The sequence below is a fragment of the Sorex araneus genome, chromosome 2 (genome assembly GCF_027595985.1).
Source record: "Sorex araneus isolate mSorAra2 chromosome 2, mSorAra2.pri, whole genome shotgun sequence".
NCBI classification, from domain to species: domain Eukaryota; kingdom Metazoa; phylum Chordata; class Mammalia; order Eulipotyphla; family Soricidae; genus Sorex; species Sorex araneus.
The window spans coordinates 281,149,849-281,165,813 of NC_073303.1; the positions used below are offsets into that span (position 1 = coordinate 281,149,849).

Consider the following 15,965-nt stretch of genomic DNA (forward strand, 5'->3'; position numbering starts at 1 on the left):
ACTATGCAAATTTAATGTGGTCCCTATCAGGATACCCATGACATTTTTCAAAGCAATAGACAAAACACTCCTGAAATTCATACGAAACAATAAACCCCATGAATAGCTAAAGCAATCATTGGGAAAAAGAAGATGGGTGGCATCACCGTCCCCAACTTCAAACTCTACTACAAAGCAGTAGTAATGAAAATAGCATGATATTGGGCTAAAAATAGACCTGCGGACCAAGGAACAGAGTTGAATATCCTGTCACAGACCCCCAAGTATATGGCCACTTAATCTTTGATAAAGGAGCAAGAAATGTGAAGTGGAACAAGGAAAGCCTCTTCAACAAGTGGTGCTGGGAAAACTGGATAGCTACCTACCAAAAAAATGAACTCTGACCTCTGTCTAATGCCAGGCACAAAAGTCAGATCAAAGTGGATTAAAGACCTCAATATCAGACATGAATCTATAAGGTACATAGAGTAAAATGTAGGTAGAACTTTCCATGACACTGAAGCTAAAATCATCTTTAAGGATAAAACAGCACTGACCATGCAAGTGGAAGCAAACATAAACAAATGGGACTACTTAAAACTAAGAAGCTTCTGCACTTCAAAAGAAACAGAGATCAAAATACAGAAGGAGCCCACAGAATGGGAAAGAATATTTACCCAATACCCATCTGATAAGTGATTAATATCGAGGGTATACAAGACACTAGTAGAACTGTACAAGAAAAAAGTTTCAACTCCATTAAAAAATGGGGAGAAGAAATGAACAGAAGTTTCCTCAACAAAGAAATACAAGTGGCCAGAAGGCACATGAAAAAATGCTCCACATCGCTAGTCATAAGAGAGATGCAGATCAAAACAACAATGAAATATCATCTCACACCACAGAGACTGGCACACATTCAAAATAACAAAAGCAACCTGTGCTGGTGTGGATGTGGGGAAAAAGGGACGCTCTTTCACTGTTGGTGGGAATGCCGACTGGCCCAACCTTTCTAGAAAACAATATGGACAGTCCTTCAAAAACTCGAAATTAAGCTTCCAAATGACTCCACAATACCACTTCTGGGAATATATACTGAGAATGCAAAAAAGCACAGTAAAAAAGACATCTGTACCTATATGTTCATTGCAGCACTGTTTACAATAGCCAATATCTGGAAACAACCCAAGTGCCTTAGAACAGATGACTGGTTAAAGAAACTTTGGTACATCTACACAATGGAATACTATGCAGCTATTAGGAGAGATGAAGTCATGAAATTTGCTTATAAATGGATAGACATGGAGAGTATCATGCTAAGTGAAATGAGTCAGAAAGAGAGGGACAGACATAGAAGGACTGCACTCATTTGTGGAGTATAGAAGAAGATCACATGAGGCTGACACCCAAGGACAGTAGATACAAAGGCCAGGAGGATTGCCCCATAGCTGGAAGCCCGCTTCATGAGCAGAGGAGAGAAGGCAGATGAAATAGAGAAGGGATCACTAAGAAAATGATGGCTGGAGGAATCAGTCAGCATGGGAGATGTGTGCCGAAAGTAGATAATGGACCAAACATGATGACCTCTCAGTGCCTGTGTTACAAGCCATAAAGCCCAAAAGTAGAGAGAGAGTATGGGGAATATTTCTGCCATGGAGGCAGGGGGAGAATGGGAAAGAGAGGTATACTGGGGATATTGGTGGTGGGAAATGTGCACCGGTGGAGGGATGGGAGTTTGATCACTGTGTGATTGTAACCCAAACATGAAAGCTTGTAACTATCTCACGGTGATTCAATAGAATTAAAAAAAAAACAGTTGGTGCTTAAAATGATTTGAAGAAATGCTACTGAGAGATCATGATGAAGCAATTGCAGAATTGAGCAAACCGGACGTTTCTCAGTTCCCACTGCGCAAACTGGATGATGCGGGAAGCCTGGACCAGAATCTTCCTGCACAAGGATGAGAGAGGCCAGAGGAGGGGATAGGTGATCTGGCAAGAAGGGGAGGAGATGGCTGGGCTGGGGGAGAACTTGGGAACATGAGGTTTTTCAGAGATGAAAAACATTTAGGTGGTGAAAAAAATTAGTGGCTCTAACAAGAAGGAAAAGCAGTGGAGGGGTTTTCTGGGGCTCTGAGGAGGGGGGCAGGAGAAGACCATGCTCAGGTGCAGGGAGGAATGAACTGGGGGCTGCAGAGCAGCTGCAGCATCAGGAGGAGCCCACCACTTCTGCAAGGAGAGCATGAGGGGGAGCGGTTCTGACAGCATAGTTGTCTCACCCGGGTCCAGTGAGAGCATCTGCCGAGAATGAGGGGAACACAGATGTGTGGACAATTAGGACACTGCGAGAAATACTGGGAAGCAGAGAAGCAGGGTGGGCACTCACAAGTGCCAGGACCCCTCTGAAGCAAACAGCCGGGGCAATTGGAGGGCATGAGCTATTCTCCCAGAACATTCTGCAGCTAAAATCAGGTGCAGCATGCTCCGGTGCTGAATAGAGAGTGGGTTGGTGCAGGGGAGGAATTTGTCAGGTGGCTGAAGAAAGCAAGGGAGCAGGAGGCTTTTTAGCTACTGAGAACGTGAGAGTCACGGAATGACTGATGGGGGCTGTAAGAGAGATGAAAGTGATGGGAAGGGGTCAGTGATAGTACAGCGGGGAGGGCGTTTGCCTTGTATGTGGCCGGCTCGGATTCGATCCTGGCATCCTATATTGTCCCCCAGCATGCCAGGAGTAATTCCTGAGTGCAGAGCCAGAAGTTGCCCCTGAGTTAATGCTGGGTGTGACCCAAAAAGCCAAAAAAATAAAAAATAAAGAATAGAAAGTGAAGAGCAGAGTGTGCAGGTTTTACTGCTGCTGGGCTTTCAGTTCCACTTTGCTTTCCTCCCTCAAGGAAGGGGCTGCCGCAGCCCCTCCAAGAACACACTTACCAAGCTGACAAGAGCCCGTCTGGTTGTATATTAAGCCCATAGGAATGGTCCAGCCTGCAGATGTGCCGACTGCCGAGTGACAGGATTTCTTGCCTCGAAGAGAGTCCCAGGTGAGGTCAGACTCTTTCTTAACCACTGCCACAGCATAATAACCTTGCAACACAGACACCGAGACACAAAGTTAATACCTCCTCAAAATATTGTATCACAAGCTGCCATCACTAGCTCTGTCTGTCCAGTTGTATCTCTCATGGGGGAGAAGAAGCAGAAGAGCCTTCACTAATGCTCAGTGGGTATGGGCTAGATGAATGTACTTAGGTATGTCTACATACATACAGATATATGTGCACATACACGCATACTTTCTCAGTGAAATCCTGCTATACCTTCCTTTCTGTAAGTCACTTTATTCTCCCTCACTGATAGATCATTGACTTACTTGGATTCAACAGAAAAGAGCTATCTCATTCTATGGATTGGGCAAATCTACATTATGTTCTGCAGTGTGGAACACTCTATATTTTGTAATCCCTCTCCTGGTGTGCATTTACATCATCACCTCTTTCCTGTTAGTGCAACCCACTTATATGTATCACTGTATCACTGTCATCCCGTTGTTTATCGATTTACTCGAGTGGGCACCAGTAACATCTCCAATCGTCCCAGCCCTGAGATTTTAGCAGCCTCTCCTTACTCATCTTTCCCAATGATTGGAGGCTCTTTCCAGAGTCAGGGGAATGAGACTGTTATTGTTACTGTATTTGGCATATCGAATATGCCATGGGGAGCTTGCCAGGCTCTTCTATGCATATATGTATGCATGTATAAATATATTTTCACTTATGAATCCACCTGCTTACAGACTTTTGTTGTATAAAAGTCTAAAAGAAAGAGATTTCATGGCTTTTTTGATTTTTATTGGTTTATAATATAATTTTCTACTAATAATACTTAATATTTCTTTCCTGATATATAAAACATATGCAATCAACAAGTTCTCTTTTAAAATTAATCTTACTTCACAAAATGGACCTCACTTTGGTGGAGTGAACTCTCTTGTAATTTTTTTTTCTGGATTTTTGGGTTACACCCAGTGATGCTCAGGGGTTACTCCTGGCTCTAAGGAATTACTCCTTGCTGGTGCTCAGGGGACCATATGAGATGCTGGGGATTGAACCTGGGTCAGCCTCGTGCAAGGCAAACACCCTACCCATTGTGCCATGGCTCCAGCCCTGGAGTCTCTTGTCTTATTTATGATTCTAATAAAACTCCACGAGCATTCCCTGTGTTCCTCTCCCAATGCATGTAACTGTAGGGAGCCATTTTACCTTACTGATCTTATTCTATCACCATTTGTTTATCACTAGCAAATGCCCATGCCACACCTAGCAAAGGTTGCCACTCCTGATCTTACTGATCTTATCCTATCACCATTTGTTTATTACTAGCTCAAGCCCATGCCACACCCTGCACGGGGGTCCCGGCATGCATGCTATTCCACCTCCTCCCAGCAGGGAGGTATAAATACTGTAACTGCCATAGAATAAACGCCTTTTCTCCCTCCTCCAGGCTCTGTGACTATTCATTCGGCTGCGTCCCCTTCTCAGCCCCACAAAGGGTTCTCCCTACTGAACAGAACGAGACCTCCACATCGACCTCCACATGTAACTGTATTGAGCCTGTGGAATCAGAACTGCAAAACTACAACAGACTGCAAAGTTGAAGGTGTGGTAGGACTAGAGACATGAATCTTCAGAAGGAGATAACATGGTTCACCATCCCCATCCCTGCAGTTTCTTTCTTGTCATTGCCATTTAGATCATTGCCATGCAACTTAGAAAGTGGAGAGTGAATGTGGCAGGTGGAAAACTTTGCCATGACTTCCTAAGTGGCTTCAGCCCAGTCCCTTAGCATGTAGAACCCTAAGCTTCTCCGATAAATGTGACGATTAGAAATGTGATGCTCATGTGGGGATTACCAACTAAAGGAAAACGAAAACCTAAAGGGTTGCTTGCAATTTCCTCCTCTTCTTTCTGAGAGCATCTTCCTGTGAGGCCTCCTATCACCCCAGAAATGATAGGGATGGTTTCCTGCCTCAGTGAGGACCTTCTTGTCCGGATAAGGACAAGAACAAGGTGTTTGCAGTCATGCTGCTTCTCCTCACACCCAGTTGTGTGACCCAGGCTTCAATCTCACGTTCCCCATCTCCACGGCCCAGGATACAGATGCCAACATACCAGAGGCCTGGAACGTAAGTGAACAGGGAGAGTGAAATGCTCTAGAACCGCAAATAGAATTAACTGCTTCAGCACAGGTTTTCTCCTGCATTTTCTGTAGCGTCCCCTTCTCCGACTTCAACTCCAGTAACTTCAGTTTATGTGCCGGCCTCACCTTCCCCCCAACATCAGGCCTTTGATCTTTGAGCCCTGTGTTAGTTGACTGGCTCACCTTCCAGGGGCGCATCCACACAGTTAGAACCAAGCTGCTTGGTACCATCTTTAAGCTCTGAAAAGAAAAAGGAAAACAAGGGACATAGTATTCAAGTCTCATAGTACTAAAACCCAAGCCATGCCCTTCTTTATCCCAGTAGTCAAGAAAATAATAGAGACACAAACGGTTTGTCATTGGTCCCCATCAAGTGAAGATTCTACATTAAAATATAAAATAAAACTGAATTTTATTTTATGATTTAATTAAAAATACAAAACCATGGGACTGGGTAGATGGTACAAGTGGGGAGGGCATTTGTCTTGCATGCAGTTGTCCTGGGTTTGATTTCTGGTATCCCAAATGGTCCACAGAGTTTGCCAGGAGTGATCCCTTAGCATAGAGTCAGTTGCAAGCCCCGAGTACTGCTTGGTATGGTCCCATAACACAACAAATACAAAACTGAATAAAATAGGGGAAAGAATCTAGACATGTGTAGCTCAAATATTTATGGATGAGAGTGGGGGGAAGTAGATCAGCTCTCCTCAACTTTGACAAAGTACGGTCTCTCCTCTCTCAGCTTTGCGGTAAGCCAATATAGACCAGAGTGTCCTGAATTAACCAGAAACTCTCTCACCTGTCTCTTAGTTACCTCAGTTTTGTAGTCAAAGTCCAAGAGTTTGTCATGGGATTTGCTTTGTTTTTCTTTAGACTGGATCTGAGAGAGATCATCTGATGTTTATCTTCCTCCCTCTGACTTATTTCACTTAACGTAACCTCCATAAAAAACTGGGCTGGAGTGATAGCACAGCGGGTAGGGCATTTGCCTTGCACGAGGCTGACCTGGATTCGATTCCCAGCATCCCATATGGTCCCCTGAGCACTGCCAGGAGTGATTCCTGAGTGCAAAGCCAGGAGTAACCCCTGTGCATCGCCAGGTTGACCCAAAAAGCAAAAAAAAAAAAAAAAACTAAACTGTGAGATACATACACCTATATATTATCTCTCTGTATACATCATAGTTTGTTTAACATAATCTCCACAAAGAAGCTGTGAGATATCTATGTATAGATACATTTATATATAGATATCTAGATATTCTTATATTTTTATATATTTATTTATCTGGATATCTATATATAATTATCTCATAGTTTCTTTGTGGAGGAGGTTATGTTAAGTGAAATGAGTCAGACATAGATCTATCTACATAGACATATCTATCTACATAGACACACACACATATATATGCATATATATATATCACAGCTTCATTATCTACTCATCTGTCTTTGGATATTTGGTTTGTTTCTAGCTCTGGGCTATTGTAAGTACCCCACAATAAATATAGGTGAGCACATATCTTTTCACATGAATGACTTTGTGTTTTTAGGATATGTGTCCAGGGATAGAATTGCTGGACTGAATTCCCATTCATTTTGTGTTTAATTTTCTGAGAGGTCTCTATACTGTTTTCCAAAGAGGTTGAGTCATACAACACTAAGGGAAAGTGTCCCTTTAATCTCTTTCTGCTAACTCCTGCATCTATAATCTGAACTAAATCTGACTCTCGGGAAATAGTATGTGGTCTACTAGCTTCCCCAAAGGGCTTAAGAGTTACCATGATCTCAATAATGAACTAAATTATATCCTTATCTTTCTTTTACCTTTTTTTATTTGTTGTACAGTCACACACACTACAGTACTTGGGGTCATCAGGGTTATACTCGGCAGTGCTGGGGCAGAGGAGAGATGTGATGCTGGGGATTAAACCCAGGGCCTTGCATAAACACTGATCCACCCCCATCCTCCTCATCTTTTTATGTCCATGACCCCAAGGTAATAAAACTAAGAGGAAATTCCTGCACTTACTGTAGTTCTCTGCCAGCACAGGTACCAGCCCACACTCGCCCGCTGTGTACAGATGGCTTCCATCCAAGGTCATGGCATCAGCCTCTCCTTTCTGAAGTTAAACCAATAGCATAAAGTGAGGCTGTCATCCCGCCCTTTCTAGCTTCCTGTCACATGTCACATGATCCTATGGTTAACCAAACCATGGACCATGCCAAATCTTTTGCCACACAAAATGTTTTTCTGAGGGGACTAGAGAGGTAATACAGTATGAAGGGTACCTGCCTACACACAGCCTACCCAGGTTTGGTACCAGTATCCCATTTCTTCCTATGAGCACTTACAGGTGTAATTCCTGAGCATAGCCAGGTGTGATTCAAAAAAACTTAAAAACAAAATGTACTTTTGAAAACTGGACAAGTATTTAATCTGGTGACCCTGGAGCATACGCCCAACCCAGATGATGCTCTTTGGATAACTATGTGTCCTCCCCTAGGACTCCTATTTCTGACATTTCCTCACCACACTTTCCTTTGTGGTCATTGTCTCTCAGTGATCCACCTGTTCACACTCAAGGGAGGTGTTTAATAGATCTTTGTGAAACAAATATCCATTCATATGGTAGAGTTGAACTCTGTTCTCATAACCCTACTGGCACTAGAGCCCTGGAACCAGAAAAATGTTTATAAGTAATTCCTCTAAATGATTCACAAGTAATTGCTTTGAATATTATGAGGAAATTTTTTTCTAGTAACAGGAAGTAAAGTAGACATGGATTCAGGGTTAAGGTTATCAAGATCAAAACACAGAGGTACAGAGGCAGGGAGATAGTGCGAAGCCTGGGGTGCATGAATGAGTGCTGGAGGTCAGGGTGTGATCCCCAGTATCACATGGTCCCCTAAGCTCTGAGCTCAGAGTAGCTCCCAAACAATGCTAGATGTAACCCCCCTAAATACATACACATATATATGTACTCTACCTTTTTTTTCTTTTTTGCTTTTTGGGTCACACCCAGTGATGCACAGGGGTTACTCCTGGCTCTGCACTCAGGAATTACTCCTGGCAGTGCTCAGGGGACCATATGGGATGCTGGGAATCAAACCTGGGTCGGCCGCATGCAAGACAAACGCCCTACCCGCTGTGCTATCGCTCCAACCCCCTGTACTCTTTACTTTTGAACCAATAACTGGATTTCTGAAAAATTTGGAACAACAGTAACTATTGAAGTGAATATATACTATTTCTTTGTGGGCGGGGCTTTCCAAATAGTTAACAATGGTTACCCAATGTATTTATTCTTCATAAAAATCCCATAAGCACTATGTAGTACTATAATTCTCTCACTTCCATACATTGATAAATTGAATCAGAAAGTGGCTTAAAAATGTATCAAGTATATGATCAGTAAGGCTTAAAATCAGGCAGTTTAATTCCTTAGTTTCTGCTTGGAACCACTACCTATACCATCTACAGGATCTGAGAACTCCAATGAGTAAATCATTAAAAACTGTCCTACATACATTTTTATCTATAAAATGGGTGAATATATCATAAGTTAATTGTGAGAATGAAAGAAAGTAAAGCAAGTAAAAGTCTCACAAAGGTGTTTGTTCTATAGAAAATAGCACCAAAAATAGTAGATGTCATTCCTGCTATAGCTATCCAATCATATTAGCAGGAAACATATTCCAAGAACTCCAGCAGATATCAGAAACCTAGAGAGTAATAAACTAAACAAAGACTGTTTTATCTCTACACATAAATGCCTCAATAAAATGAAATTTATAAGTTAGGCACAGTAAGAGATTAACAATAATAATAAAAACAATAACTCTAATGATATGCCATAATAAAAATTTATAGGAGTGTGGCCCCTCTCTCAAAATAGCTCATTGTGCATAATATTTTTGGCCTGTGGTTGACAGCAGGTAACTGAAATAAGGGAAAGCAAAACTACAAATAAGTTTATACTTTATTTAAAAAGCAGAAATTCTGACTCTTACAGAACAAAAATATTTAAGCTATATTATCTATAAGAGCAATGAATTTATGTATAGGTATTTAGAAATGGTCAAATAAACAGAGATGGAAATATAATTAAGCATAATTTAAAGACACGCTGGCCAAAGACAGATTGTTAGCTGACAGAGGGCTCTGTGGATAACATCATAGAGTGACATGTAGCAGTCTGGGCAGTGCTACTCAATGACATTTGTACCAAAATGAAGTCAAACAATGACACAGTTTATAGAATCCCTGGCAAGTGATGACTGGATTTGGTGACATATTATACAATCATTAAACACCTATTTTATACTAATAATTCACTCCCTAAGAATGCATGCTAATTATGCTCAATAGTTTAGTAATGACATGAGTTAACTTTCTGGACAGCTTACTGTATGCCACATAATGTTACAGGCATTCAAATTCACTTAATCCCAATAATTGCCAGACTTAGAAGCTATATAAATTGTAAGAGCTTAATTTTATGAGCTGGTCCCAAGGAGGTTTAACCAAGTTAGGGTTTTCTTTTAAAATAAATTGATGCATCTTTAAACATCTGAATTTTTTCAGATGTTTTCATTTTTCATTTATGAACTTACCTGTTATAATAACAAATATTGTCTGTTAATAGAGAAATAAAAGTTAATAAAAAATTTCGCAACTCAGAAATTACACAGTGGGGCTGGAGCGATAGCACAGAGGGTAGGGTGTTTGCCTTGCATGCGGCTGACCCAGGTTCGATTTCCAGCATCCCATATTGGTCCCTCAAGCACTGCCAGGAGTAATTCCTGAGTGCAGAGCCAGGAGTAACCCCTGTGCATCACCGGGTGTGGCCCAAAAATTAAAAAAAAAGAAATTACAGAGTGATGATCTGAGTTGTGAAGTTGTGAGTGATTTTCTTTGTCTATCATTGCTATGGAGGCTTCTCCATTGGTGCTCAGGGGGAAGGGGGTCACTCTTGGATATACTAGATCCAGTGGGCAAACCTGCCCTGACTGAACAGGCAAAGCTGTTCAGTGCTCACCCAGCAATATGGAGTTATTTGGGCCCTGAGATGTTGGGAGCTACCAGGGTCATGCCCAGCAGCCTCAGGATGACCCTGTGGAGCGGGGGATTAAACTGAGGGCCTCGCACACGCAGGGCAGATGCTCTGTCCACTTTGCACTATCTCTCAGGCTTCTTTCTTTGTTGGCTTTAGGGTCACACCTGAAAGGGCTCAGGGATCACCCTTGGAAATGTTTGTGATCAGCGGTGGTGGGTACTGCACTGGGTCAGCCAATATAAGGCAAGGACCCCGTACTATCTCTCAGACCCTTACTTTTTGCTTTTTCTCTTGCATGTAATATTTTTATTACCCATTGCTCATCGATTTGCTCGAGCGGGCACCAGTAATGTCTATATTTTGAGGCTTGTTGTTACTGTTTTTGGCATATCGGATATAACACGGGGAGCTTGCCAGGCTCTGCCGTGCGGGCAAGATACTCTCGGTAGCTTGCCGGGCTCTCCGAGAGGGATTTTTATTACCAGAAAAACAAATGAAACAGGATGAAAGGACTAAGACAGTTGATTTGCTTTCTCTATTCACAGGGCCCTGACCCCACTACACTGACCCCACTCCCAGGCCCCCTGGACTCCAGAGCTGACATCCAAGGAATTCAGACCGTGGCTGGCTCTGTGTTCCTGCCACCCTGCCTGATCGGAGGAGCCCAGGGGTGAATGTGATAGAGCCTGGAGGTTGGGGCTGACACGTGCCTCAGCCTCACAGCTGAAAGGAAAGAGGACAGGAAGGCCGCATGTGAGCACCTGCTGTGGAGACGGGGTTTTCCTTACCACAATGGTGGCCATGCAGTCCTCCGTGGTCTCCTCCCTGGAGCACTGTAGGATGCCGCCACTCACGGCACTCCACGTATCACACTTGGCCTTCTCGTGCACACCCACTGCACACCACAGCACCCCCTGGCGGTGTCCTGCACCTAGGGCATGGAGAAGACTCAGGCATCCAAAGGCAGCCCCAAGAGGGCTCTGGGGACACACTGCCAAAACAACTGCCCACGAGGCCCTGCTCACAGCAGCTGAGATGGCGTACCTTGCACCCACGTCACTGCCCATCAGAGCCCAGGAGAAATGGGGAATGAAGGCAGGGCAGTCCCTTCCCTCTCGACCTCTCCCCCTGCAGGTGCCAGGAAAGCTTTTGTATTCCTCACCTTACCCACTGCCTGTGCCCTCACCCCGGGTCCTTACAAACCTCCCCGTAAATGCTGATTGGTGGCAATGTACTCGTAGCCCATGTACAGCTTGGCATCCATTTTGGGGGGCACGCGCAGCAACCCATGGGCAGCATCGGTGAACAGCAGGTCCTTCCCCAGCGCAGAGCCGAAGAGCTGGAACTCGGTGGACTTGGCTTTACCAAAATGCTCCTGCTCGAAGGATAAAGGAAACCATGAGGGAAAGAGGCTGGCGGCGGAAGGAGCCCCAAAACCAGATGAGGAAAACAGAGGGGGGAGGAGTGTGAATGCCTAAGGGGAGACAGTCAGGGCTCCTGCAGCTACCACATGCCCCTCCGCAGTGGCCCCCTGGGCATCGGGGAAGACGCCCGCTACTGAGCCATCTCATCACCCTGAGAGGCCCAACAGTCGTCTGGGATCGCCCCGTCATCAAGCTAGAGCACAGGAGTCCTGAGATTCTGCCTCCCCAAGCCTGCCACAGAGCACTTCAAGTGATGCCCTTCCTTTCTGGTCCCTGCAGGGACAAAGGGCCCTTAGAGTAGACTCGGGCTGTGTGGTCACTCACACACACACACACACACACACACACACACACACACAGAAACACACACTGGTGTCAGTTTGCATGTTGCTTTCACGCTGCTCTGGATTCAAGACACCCGCTGCCTCCTCAAGTAAACGAGCGTGCCCAGAGTGTGTAAGAGGAGTCCTCCGTTTACTTAGTCAGCTGTCAGGAGACACGCCATCTTAACTCACCTGACAAACCCCATCTCTCCACTACCTTCAGATCTAGTATACTCTGCAAAGGACTCCTCGGGAGAGTCAGGGTGTGGCTTGCAGGCAGGGAAAGAGTCGCAAACTTCCTCCGACAGGAAATGTAAACAACCCTATGAGCAAATCTCGGAGCCACCAGGAGAGCCTGCAGCTTCCAAAGGGTTTAACGAACAGAAAACATGCCCTGAGCCACATCGCAGATTCACAAAAAGTCAGACGTGTCTCTCAAAATCCTACTGCGAGAGTACAGTGGGTCTCGAACCCACAAAGGCTTATTAGGGAAGCCAGCTGGTTAGTCAGCAAAGGCCCCCAGTCAAGCAGGGGCCCACGCAGGCGGGGGCAGGGAGGAGGAGGGCACCTGGGCATAGTTGAGAAGCTCCCAGATCTGGTCCTCTTTGCCGCCCACGCTTCGGGCCACCACGGCGTGGAAAGGGACCCGGGCCAGGTGGCAGTCCTTATATTGGTCCACTGGTTTCCGGGTGTTGTCCCGGCAGAGCAGCTCATACTGGTCCCTGTCAGCCTTCTCTGGCACATTTTCTGAGGAAGGAGGAAAGCACGGGTAAGGCCACCGTGGGCAGGGGCTTGAGCTGTGGTCTCTGGGCCTGGCCGGCTTGAAACCACATGTTGGGCCCAAGAGGAAGCCTGGCATGCCCCGTGAGCAAAGTGAAATGGCTTCTGATTATGGATAATAATTTTTTCAATGATCATAATAGGGCTGGAGCGATAGCACAGCGGTAGGCCGTTCACTTTGCACACAGCCGACCCGGGTTCGATTCCTCCGTCCCTCTTGGAGAGCCTGGCAAGCTACCGAGAGTATCTCGCCCGCACAGCAGAGCCTGGCAAGCTACCCGTGGAGTAGTCAACATGCCAAAAACAGTAACACACAAGTCTCACAATGGAGACGTTACTGGTTCCCGCTCGACAAATAGAGGAGCAATGGGATGACAGTGACCGTGATCATAATAATGTGGGTGTTTCTTAAGTTGTTTGTGGCATGTGGCCCTTTATAATGAAGCCTTCAAGGGAATGGGGTGAAAGCTCGAGGCTTTCAGAGTCTACGAGAACCTGATTCTTAAAATTTGCTTTTAGATGAGTTGGTCAGAACTAAATTTTGCTGAGTAGATATTTATGAAACAAGGTCCAGAAAACAGAGCCCCGTTTTACACAAAACTCTCTCATTTCGTTGAGATCATCACCCATGTCTAGACAGAAGGAAACTGCCAGGGCAGTGCCCGCAGGATCCTCCCTCCCCCCCGACACTTACCAAACACCGTCAGATGCCTCACAAAGCTCACTTCCCCTGCACCGTCCCGCAGACACCTGACGAACAGGACATGAGTCAGTCACTTTGGGGTCAGGCTTAGCCTCCCCGTGAGCCCCTCGGAGCCTCTGCTCCTGCCGCCAGTTCTCAAACTCTGCCCTCTGTTTCCCGGGCCTCCCTCTCTCCTCATATAGGTCGTGGCCCTTCTACAGGCTTTCGAAGCCACGCCCAGCCTGGAAGTTCCAGCTTCCATTTCCCAGACCTCTCTAGGGAGAGATGAAGTAAAAGAAGGACCCCGCCTTTTTCTTCCAAGGCAGCCTAACGCGCCTTCAAAATAATAAAAAAGTGTTTAAGCCTTTGACACAGGGGTGATAACTCTGGCCAGACTTGGATGCCCGGGCAGCAACCTCTGGCTTCAGAGAGCCCCTCACAGAGCCCGTGTCCCTGGCATACAAACACACTTGGGCAGAGAGAAGCAGGCCACGGGGTCCCTAGGGTTTATCCCAGGCAACAGCCCAGGGCTGTGTCCGTGGACCGCACAGTCACAGAGATGGGCCTGTCCCTCAGCCCTGCCGACACAGGAGGTTCCAAGGGGACAAGCGGGAATCCCACACACACAGGAAACTGCTCCTCGGGGCGGTTAGGAATGAGGCGGGTGATGGGAGGCACTCGGGTGGCTGGGGTCCATGCGGGAACATCACATGGGGGCATCTGGGCTGCCCTGACTGTTGGGGGGGATGTTCCTCAGACTCAGCGTGAGGAGGCAGAGTGGGGTCTCACGCACTGGAAGGCGCCCACGTAGCCGAAGTAGGGTTCCCGGGAGGAGCAGGCGCACTTGTCCGTCCTTTGCCCTGCACACAGCTGACACAGGCGGGGGAAATTCTTCTCGTCGGCACAGGGGACGCAGCTGCCAGAGAAGAACTGGGCCACAGCTGTTAGGACAAAGACCCCAGGACATGAGCTGAGGTGGGGGAAAGGGGGAGGGGAAGGAGGAGAGACCCTGCGATGTGCTGTGTGAGTGTCCTGGGAGTGTCCTGGGGTCAGACACCCCACCTTCCCTCCTGATCCATCCAGGGGTTTTTCTGTCCCCTGAGGGTCCCTTTTGCAACAAACCTGGGAAGAGGCTGGGATAACTTGCCTGGTGGGGAGGTTAAGGGTGTGACAACTGTCCCCTCATAAAATCCCAATGACATTCAGCAGTTTGCCACTGGGGCACAGGGAAACAGCAGGGAGGAGTGGCATGGCAGAGCTGGGGCCAGGTGTACCCTCGCTCGGGACCAGATTCCCATTCCCTGTGACAGTGACAGCAGAGTAGACGTGGCCAAAACTGCTAAGAGATACACGTGACACCCTGGTTCGCCATAACTGACCAGGAAGTCATGTGGACATGAAGCAGTGGAGACAGGTCCTACTGCCCCATTTCGGCCGCATCCTAAACGCTTCCCGAGGCTCTGCGGCCTGACAGCTGGCAGAGATCCCCACAGAACCTTCTCGGGCAGCTGGAAAGATGAGGCGCCCAGCGCTAGCCTTCCGGCCAGACTGCTGGGATTCCCATGGGGTCAGGAGCTCAGAGAGGAGGAAAGATTCAGCTGCCAGTTCCCAGGCACCCCCCGCCCCCAGCACTACAGCAGGTGGTTCCCCGCCTCCTCCCCATCTTGGAGGGCATGAAACATGCACGTGGGGGGCGACTCCTAGGCCCATGTGCCATCCGAGCGGGCACGGTCACTGGGCCCAGCTGGCTTACCTTCTTCCCCAGAACCCGAGGGAAGGAGAGTCCTGACGGGGATGTGCCAGCCAGCTGCCCAGCCCAGGCCCGGGTGGCAGGACTTCCTGCCCTGGAGCTGGTTCAGCTGGAAGCCGCTGCCCTTCTTCACCAGGGCTACCGCATAGTGGTGGGTCTGCGGGTCTGCAGGCAGACAGGAAGAAGAGCCAAAGGAAGGTGCCTTACTGTGCGGTCCACCACTGGAGGAATGTTCGGAAATTATGGGAGCTTCCCTCCCCTGGGACAAAGGCAGGAAAGGCACGACAAAAGACCCCTAGTCTACAGGAAAGAGAGGCTGATTCTTTCCAATCACGGGCACTGGTTCCTTTCCTGGCAGCCCCACAAGCCAATGGAGACAGGCATAAGGGGCGCCAGAGTCTCAACTCCTGCACCCCCCCATCCTGTGTCACTTTCTCCCTTCTCTGTTTTATTGGTCTGGAGTCTAGACACTGGAGAGAAGGGATGAGATCCCCAGGATTTCTCCAGGACCCTGCAAGTTGGAGTTAAGTTGAGGTGGGCAGAGTTTATACACACCCTGAAGACACTATGAACAAATTTGGGGAAGAGGCTAAGCCCTTTCTTCAAACACTCCGAACCCTGTTCTCCCAATATTCTGGCCTGGGGACAGTGGCACCCCCAGGGGACTTAGCACAGGTCTGCCCAGTGTATGTCCATAGATGGGCCAAGCAGAGAGCTAATGGCATTCTCGTCAGGATGCCAAGCTTCTCGGGAAAGCCAAAGACCCAGAGTTT

At 47.0% G+C, this 15,965-nt stretch overlaps 1 protein-coding gene across 1 annotated transcript in view; it reads right to left on the reverse strand.

The window, feature by feature from the left end:
- The window catches only part of LOC101556047 (inhibitor of carbonic anhydrase-like), a 40,426-nt gene that overhangs the window by 17,740 nt on the left and 6,721 nt on the right, over window positions 1-15,965 (reverse strand). The window contains 9 exon segments of the mRNA XM_004603228.2: window positions 2,907-3,059; window positions 5,355-5,411; window positions 7,206-7,296; window positions 11,022-11,164; window positions 11,437-11,608; window positions 12,549-12,727; window positions 13,455-13,510; window positions 14,236-14,383; window positions 15,196-15,357. Coding sequence (XP_004603285.2) covers window positions 2,907-3,059; window positions 5,355-5,411; window positions 7,206-7,296; window positions 11,022-11,164; window positions 11,437-11,608; window positions 12,549-12,727; window positions 13,455-13,510; window positions 14,236-14,383; window positions 15,196-15,357 — 1,161 coding nt within the window.